Raw genomic sequence first — 8,515 nt, forward strand, 5'->3', positions numbered from 1 at the left:
AGAAAGACAAATAGACAGTCAGACAGACTGATAATAGAAAGATAGAAAGACAGACATGTAAACAGATGACAGACAGAACAAATAATCAAACAAACAACTGAAGAATAAACAAAATGATCAACCGATACACAGGCAGGCAGACAGACAGAATGACCGTGTGGGAACAAACAAACAATAGATGTTCGATTAATCAAATGATAAATGAAGCGATCGATCGAACAGAAAAACAATCCATCAACTAACTGATCAGAGCACAAACACAACGATAATCAGATAATTAAATACCAAACAAAATGAATGCATTTAACAACGTAAAGAACAAAATAGCCTTTTATTCACTTCCATATTAGTTCCGAGTCTCTTTTCTCTTTAGAAAACAAGATTAATATCCATCACATACACAAACCAAGTATAATGTGCAGATGAAAAATAGTTTTGTCTCTTTCCAGTACATATAATATAGTATTTAGACAGTTCAGAAAAATAAAAGCCTCTCCGTCCCTTTAGGAAATAAACTCCCAGAGAGTGATTCTCATCCGGGAAAGGGAGCTCAGAGATCAGCTTCCCAACAGTCCAAGAGTCCACATACTCCTCCTTCACACAAGTAGCTGACTTTTTAGATTTTTTTTTTACACAAATAAATGCGTAGCGCAAAATATTCCAACACGTTATTGAATATAGAATCATACAATACGTTAACAGATCCCACATAACATTTCAAAGAGGAAAAGAAAACAAGTGAAAAGACTTATTACAGCATCTGACAACTGCAGATGTTCAAATTCAGTAACTTGAAAAGCAAAACGAGGCAAACGTCTTAACAGTTTTGAGCCACAATTAATATCAACTCCATCATCTCCAATTTGGTGCATGGATTTGTGACTTCATAAGTACACTACTTGACAAAAGTCTGGTCGCTTATTCAAGTTTTAGGAACAACAAATAATAACTTGACTTCTAGTTGATCACTTGGTATCAGAAGTGGCTAATATGAAAGGCAAAAGCCTCTGGATTATGCTTATTTTACCAAAATACAATATGATCATGCCTTGATTTTTAATTATCTAATTAGGACAGTAAGGCCTGACTTTGTTTAGACAAAAGTCTTGTCACTTAACAGAAACGATGTACAGTATAGAATATAAAGTCATGCTGCAGTGGAAAAAGAATGAATATTGTGTCTGACTCCCATGAGCTTGGAGGACTGCATCCATACATCTCTGCAATGACTCAAATCACTTATTAATAAAGACATCTGGAATGGCAAAGAAAGCATTCTTGTAGGACTCCCAGAGATCATCAACATTCTTTGGATTCATCTTCAATGCCTCCTCCATCTTACTCCAGACGTACTCAATAATGTTCATCTCTGGTGACTGGGCTGGCCAATCCTGGAGCACCTTGACCTTCTTTGCTTCCAGGAACTTTAATGTGGAGGCTGAAGTATGAGAAGGAGCGCTATCCTGCTGAAGAATTTGTCCTCTCCTGTGGTTTGTAATCTAATGAGAAACACAAATGTCTTGATACCTCAAGCTGTTGATGTTGATGTCGCCCCCATACTGACTGTAACCCCAAACCATGATTTTTCCTTCACCAAACTTGACTGATTTCTAAGAGATTCTTGAGTCCATGTGGGTTCCAATAGGTCTGCTGCAGTATTTGTGATGATTGGGATGCAGTTCAACAGATGGTTCATCAGAAAAATCTACCGTTTGCCACTTTTGATCAACTAGAAGTCAAGTTATTATTGTTGCTCTTACATCTGGGATCGACAACAAGACTTTTGTCAGGTAGTGTAGGTAAAACGAGCATTAAACAGGTTCTCTCTATGAGAAATAGTGATATGATTGACTGTCTTACAATGGAAAAATTGTACATGGTACGAAATCTTTGCTGGTATAGAGACTCTATTTAGAAACTCCTCCACAAAGGAGAAAAACCGTCCCGGCCAACATCTCTACGGTCTAATCAATTATTCAATAAATGGCTTTTTTATGTAACACATCTTCATTTGCATAAAGGATTCAGTGACTAGAACACTTACACCGACCAACAATCATTTACAATTGTTTTTTTTTCAAAATCTGCACAATTAAAACTTGCACAAATACAATTTCTCCACAATTTTGAGTCTAACAAGGAATTAAGATTGGGGAAAACTTTCAAAAATAGTATTCAGTCTTGTTTTCAGCTCAATAAATATTTCTCCTCATTAATATACCATATTCTGGGATGAATTTAGAAAATAAATAATGTATTCCGTAGCTATGAATACCAAAATAGTCTATCACTGGACAAGCTCATATCCAACTTTAAGGCCTATTAATTGTGGTATCGGGATACCCAAACAGTCTTTTGTAGGTCCAGAGACGTGCAGCATTAGATTGATTGTGTAAAAGGGGGCAGCGATTTCATCAACATGACAAAAAGCTCTTTAATATAACACTAACGCTAATCATTTACCTCAATATTTGTAAAACAGAAACAGTTCTTAATAGATATGGCTCACTATTTCTGTCCTTTGAGCTTGCTAGTTTGTAAACAACCCATCTGGGGATACATGAAGTCATCAGTATGTAATAGTTTGATTCGGGGAAGAGTGTGCAGTATGCTTTCACCGTATTGATCAGTACAGTAAAGATAACAGCAGCATCATGGCAGGGGGAAAGAGGAGGAGTTTCGCTCAAAGACATCAGCGATTCAAATGCATTCGCAGTGCATTACAGAGCAAAAGCCGCACAGACATTCAGAGGCACAAACGATCCAGAGAGAAAACTTGACGAGACGGCAGAGCTACCACACCGTATTAAAGATGGAGAACAGGGAATGCATTACTTGCAAGTCGATAAATTCAGAAATCACAGTGAGCTCTTTGATATTGCAGACTTGTTATTTTGCAAATGCATGGTGGAAAAACCACAAGTAACTCACCGGCGAAAATCAATCAATTTGGTTTGTGAATTTGATCTGGGTTAAGCTTCCATCAGGTCACTGAGCTTAGCAAATCGGGGGGTGGGGCAAATCCCAAAACGCCCCTCTAAAAAACATTCAATGTGTCGACTTGTGGGCGTCCGTGACATCATCTGTACATATCAGAGCCCAACGAAAGCTTCTCTCAAAAGCGACTTCTCTCAGAGACAAACAGTCATTCACTGAGATTAAAAGAGTTGGCGTAACAAGACGTAACAAATCAGCCATGAGGTGCAGAAAATGCAGGAGAGGACAATCCGAGAGGTGACACGCGTAAGCAATTGCAGCATGCTACGAGCAAATCCTCCCAAGTTCATTACAATTACGCAGATATCAAAATACAGAAATCGACACAAAAAAGCTTCAACTTAAATGTAGTGAAAGTCACCGACCGCCCATATGTTCTTCAAATTGAAAATATAGATGTATTGTTTTAAGTTCGGCAAACTCTGATCTGATTCAAATGATAAATGCTGAAAAAATGTTGCATGTTTTATAGGCAATCACCATCCATAAATACCTTTCGCTATATATAACCACCATCATTTCCCAACATGATTCTTACACAAACGATAAGCACGGGATATGCATATAATCGTTGGCTTTGTTTGTCAGTAGGAAAGAGTCTCTGCGTATTTGAGTGTCTGCTTTCACGCATCAAGCTGTTGACAGCTTTGAGGTAACAACCGTGAGTGCGATTTTAACACATCAGACGAACATAGCATAAGAGGCAGGCCGCGCAAAACTACAAACGATATCAAAAGCAGCTGAAGCTACATACCTCCCGTTCTGCCATTAACCACTTTGACTAATTACAACACTTACAGAGTTTTACACTCATAGCTGGCGAGTCGGATGTATCAGTAATATATACAGTGTCAGATGTGAGCGTTTTGGTTGTGTGGGGGTTCTTATAGCCCTTTGATGCAGCAGAGTAAAAATAAAATGACAGGGAGAGAAAGAGACATAAGAGGGGGGGAGAGAGAGAGACAGAGATGCTAGATGTATTGAATATAAACAGTTGTCTTTGGTCTCCTCTGACGTTTTCTTTAAAAAAATGCAAAGCTTCAGTGTGACACTTCGCCTGTTTTGTTGATGCTGCCAGAGAAAGGGATTCTTGAAAGAATTATTAACAAAAACAGGAAAGCAAGAACAAATAATTGAATCTGTCAGATCTTGGAATGGGTGTAACATATTTACAAGATGAAAGTTTTGAAATAAAGGAATGACGTCGTAGAAGAAAAAGACTGATACATTGCAGATCTTGGTATCATTCAGAATCTCTTTTTTCTCCTTGGTTCCGCCTCTTGAAATTGCAGGAATGGCCAACATTCCTCTGGCATTCTCCTTTGTCCATGGAAAAACACAAAATGTTTAAAACAACAGTGTATCACATCCTTTAAAAACTGATTTGTGTGTCTGTAATGCCAAAAAATGAAACAACCTTGCGTTTTACTCTGTTGGATTTCAAACGCATGCTTTCTGTTTTCACAAAATAAAGATGTTTTTTTTAAGAAAGCAATACTCTGTCTGTAAAGGAAATGGCATTTCATGCCTCAATTAACTCGAAGGTTACCTCGTCTGGTCCTTAGCTCATAATGTTGAGAAATCAAAATAAAGTGAGACCTCAGTGTTCCAAATTCACAATCTCATGATGAAAATTCAGGAAAGTGCATCTAGAAATGCACCAAAAAATAAATAAATAACCGTTGATGACCATATAAAAGGTAAAGGGAAAATCAAGAGCAAATAGCCTATGAAATGCCACCATGGAGCCCAGGACCGGGCTGCTCCGTCAACCAATCATGCCGGCTGAGAGCACACTCCTGTCGTCGAGTCGTCACGGGAGCAGAGGCTCCGCCCAACTCACAGCTGAACTTATGGAGTGTCCCGTCTTTCATTGGCCATCTTCAGCTGCTCATTAGCTGGGGAGGGAGCCAATCACCATGGCAGGAGAGAAGGAATTTAAAAAGCGAGTTATGGTTTCTGTGGTCCAGGGGAGAGAACGACAGGTGTGGAAAGGCCGTCCACGCTCAGTGCTGGGATCTGGATCTGATTGCTTCCGTTGGAGGGGAACTGGAGGAAAAACAGGAAGGTATTAATTAGGACTTATGCATGACCTGATTAAAAGTATGTTTAATGTGTAGCATTTATGGTGCAAGGATCACTGCTATACTAAAATAACTAACAGTAATTATTGTGAAAAGCACTAAACAAATAAGTCTTTAGTAATATTTAGAATTGGGTTTTATTTTCATTTTTATTTCATTAATTTCAGCAATTTGTTAATTTTGTCATTTGTTTTTAAAGGGCACCTAGGTTACCCCTTTTTTCAGATATATTATGAACCTTGTGTGTCTCCAGAATGTGTCTGTAAAGTTTCAGCTCAAAACACCCATCAGATTTTTTATTATACCTTTTATAGGATTCTATTTTATACATTTTTGCACTGGGTGGTGGTTTTGCTGTACTGCGCCTTTAAGGCTAGTCCTCCCCGCCTACCGTTTCTACGTGCCTTTCTGCGTGCCTTAATCTCCTCCCTCGGCTACGTCAGACAACAGACAGACTTAAAGGAAGCAGATCTCATGTAGCGTTTGTGAGAAATACTACAGTAAGAACGTCACCAATGGGTATTTGATGCATTAGCTGTGTTAAGTTGCAACGATGAGTCACACACAATGTCTTTACTACAAAGTTCACGCGCACACATACACAGTGCGGACACGACACGCACATACACACAGACAGCACGCGTTTAGCTTTGCACTCTTTTTCCAGGTTAATCTCCACTGCTGAATGAATATCTGTTATGCTAATGTACAAAATAAACCTGATTTAATGTCCACAAACCGGGATTGAAGAGTCTTCTTTTATAATTGTTCTGACACGCGGCTGTGCTGATGAAGTAAAGCAGAAGTAAATCGCTGTAATTCATTACACACATGAACTGTTTTAAAACATGTTAAACTTGTAAAACTCACTCATGGTCACATTTTATTGCTGGTGGCTTTGCGCTCGTTCTCTCTTGTTGATATGATTATACACGTGACTACCGGGACATGTTAATACGCAGCTGTCAATCAATTCTGTGGGCGGGGGGACTGCACTCCTACGTCAAGTTGCGGTCGGTCTGAAAACCGCTTCAATTGGTCCACCGTTTTTATGTTGTTAAATTGAAAAAAAAGGACTGGGTGTGTTTATATCACCCCAATATGATGGTCTATACACTATACCTACACAAATGTCTGTCCAAAGAGCCTGAAAAGTAGATTTTTCACCATAGGTGCCCTTTAATACATATTTATAGATTTTATTTGAGTACTTAAAAATGAGAATTATAGTGAACGTTTAATTAAAGCAATGAAAAAGCTTTTATTGTATTAATTAATCCTCCTTATCACCAGTGTTGGGGGTCAAATAATAATATTACTTTTCTAAGAAACGAGTTAAGTAATGCATTACATTTAATATTTGAGTTACTTTTTCATTGAATTAATTAGCTTTAAAAAATAAATTGCTGAATTAAAATTAGTCACAATGAATCACGCAGTCAATGAGAGAACGTGTTCATTATATTGAATGCATCGAAGAAAAGGAAAAGGGGATTGTCACAACGTACAGTGATTTTACTGAAGACAAACAGTACAAAAGTAGCAAACGCATTGCTTTAAACTTTCAATAATCTATATCAGGAAGTTCTCCAATAATCTGGGTCAGGAAGTTTTCAGATAACTTTATTCTTAATTTTTTAAATGTTTTTTTCAAAGGTAAATGAAGGTTATACAGTGAGTTGTTAATTGCAGAACTCCTCTATTAAAAAAACAAGTTCTGAAAGAGATCAAGCTTCAGACAGGTTATTAAAAAAAGGCAAAAGTAACTCAAAAACAAGGTAACACATTACTTACCATAAAAATAAACTAATGCAACTAGTAAAATAATAAACTAATAAAGTAATGCAACTAGTTACTTTTCTAGGGAGTAACTCAATACTGTAATGCATTACATTGCATTACTTTCCCCAACTTTATCACTAGTCACAACAGACAATTTAAAAAAGCGAATGCCTGGAGTTTATTCACAATAAAATTGCAATGTTAAAATAACTTGGTAAATCAAGCTAGTAAATGATATTGGTAAATGATAAGAAAAACACAAACTTAGCCCAATGAACATATCTGCCAAGGCTAGGGTTAGGTTTATTGTGCCTGTTTCTTAAAAACCAACAACATGTACATATACCCATCCAATCTCTGCACTGCTGCTATAGTCCAGCAGAGGATGCTCGCATGCTTTTCTTGGGGTCAGTCCAAGAAAACACAAACCTTCTCAAAAAGCGGCACAATAGCAATCAGACCCATTATTCAAAGAGTCAAATTGAAAACAGAGAAATCGCTGAAATGCTGAGCTCTACTTGAGATTCATTCATTGATTTTTAAATGGAAGCAACAGTAGGATGGTACAATATCAGCAATGCCTTCATGTTTAATAAATAAAAAAAGTTATTGAATTATTTATTATTGAAAATAAAAAGGAGCTACTGCAATATGACAAAAAAATCTAATTGAGTAATAATTTAATAATATTTTGCTCATTAGCCTAATCGTAGCTTATGGTTTTACTGTATTACAGAAAACTGGTGTTAATGTGTAGGAACAATAACAGAATTGAAATTAACAATTTAATAAATAATTGTGGTTACAAATGTGGGAATAACTGGCTAGCTTTAACAGCATGCCTCATCCATTCAGATTATTAATCAACTAATAATATTATTATAGGAACAATAACAGAATTGAAATAAATTATGTGTGTTTACAAATGTGGGAGCAGCTGGCTAGCTTTAAACAGCATGCCTCATCCATTCAGATTTATCATCCAAAAATAATAATAAAAAAGTTGTTAAAATTTTATTGAACTGTAAGTTTTATTAGTTATTAAAAATAAATAGGAGAAGGAGCAATATAATAAAAACAAAACAAATTTAATAAAATTATTAATAAATAATTCAATAAATAAATAATAATAATAATAATGTATAAATAAATAAACAATGCTCATTAGCCTTATTGTAGGTTTTGGTTTTATGGTATTATAGCAACTTAGTGTTTATGTGTAGGAACAATAACAGAAATTAAATAAACAATTTGTGGTTACAAGTGTGGGAATAAGCAGCAAGCTTTATGGCCTGTTTCCACTGAGTGGTACAGTACGGTACGGTACGGGTCACCTTTATAAGGCTTGCGTTTCCACTGCCAATAGGGTACCAATGGTACTCTTGTGATGGGCGTGGTGTACGACAGAATGTTTCAGTCGACGTCATTCTCGCTCGAGGAAATGTCTACAGTAAAGCTGTACGGGTCGTTCACAAATCATATGAGAAGCTCTTCTCACAAAACAGATGCTTTATCCACATAAATACTTGTGTATAAATATTCATTACTAACCTTTCTATGAACATGATTTGATTATAACTGCAGATCAATGACAATGTGTGAAATAGCCTACTGCGATAATATAAAATAAATAAATAAATGCAACATAAATT

At 36.5% G+C, this 8,515-nt stretch overlaps 1 protein-coding gene across 1 annotated transcript in view; it reads right to left on the bottom strand.

Moving 5' to 3' along the window:
- Positions 1 to 312: 312 nt before the first annotated feature.
- Positions 313 to 8,515, bottom strand: part of elk1 (ETS transcription factor ELK1) — a 38,326-nt gene continuing 30,123 nt past the window's right edge. The window contains exon 9 of the mRNA XM_056464044.1: positions 313 to 5,046. Coding sequence (XP_056320019.1) covers positions 4,948 to 5,046 — 99 coding nt within the window. The 3' untranslated portion in view covers positions 313 to 4,947. The remainder of the gene's footprint in view (positions 5,047 to 8,515) is intronic.

Source organism: Danio aesculapii, chromosome 8, assembly GCF_903798145.1.
Source record: "Danio aesculapii chromosome 8, fDanAes4.1, whole genome shotgun sequence".
In the NCBI taxonomy this organism is placed as follows: Eukaryota; Metazoa; Chordata; class Actinopteri; order Cypriniformes; family Danionidae; genus Danio; species Danio aesculapii.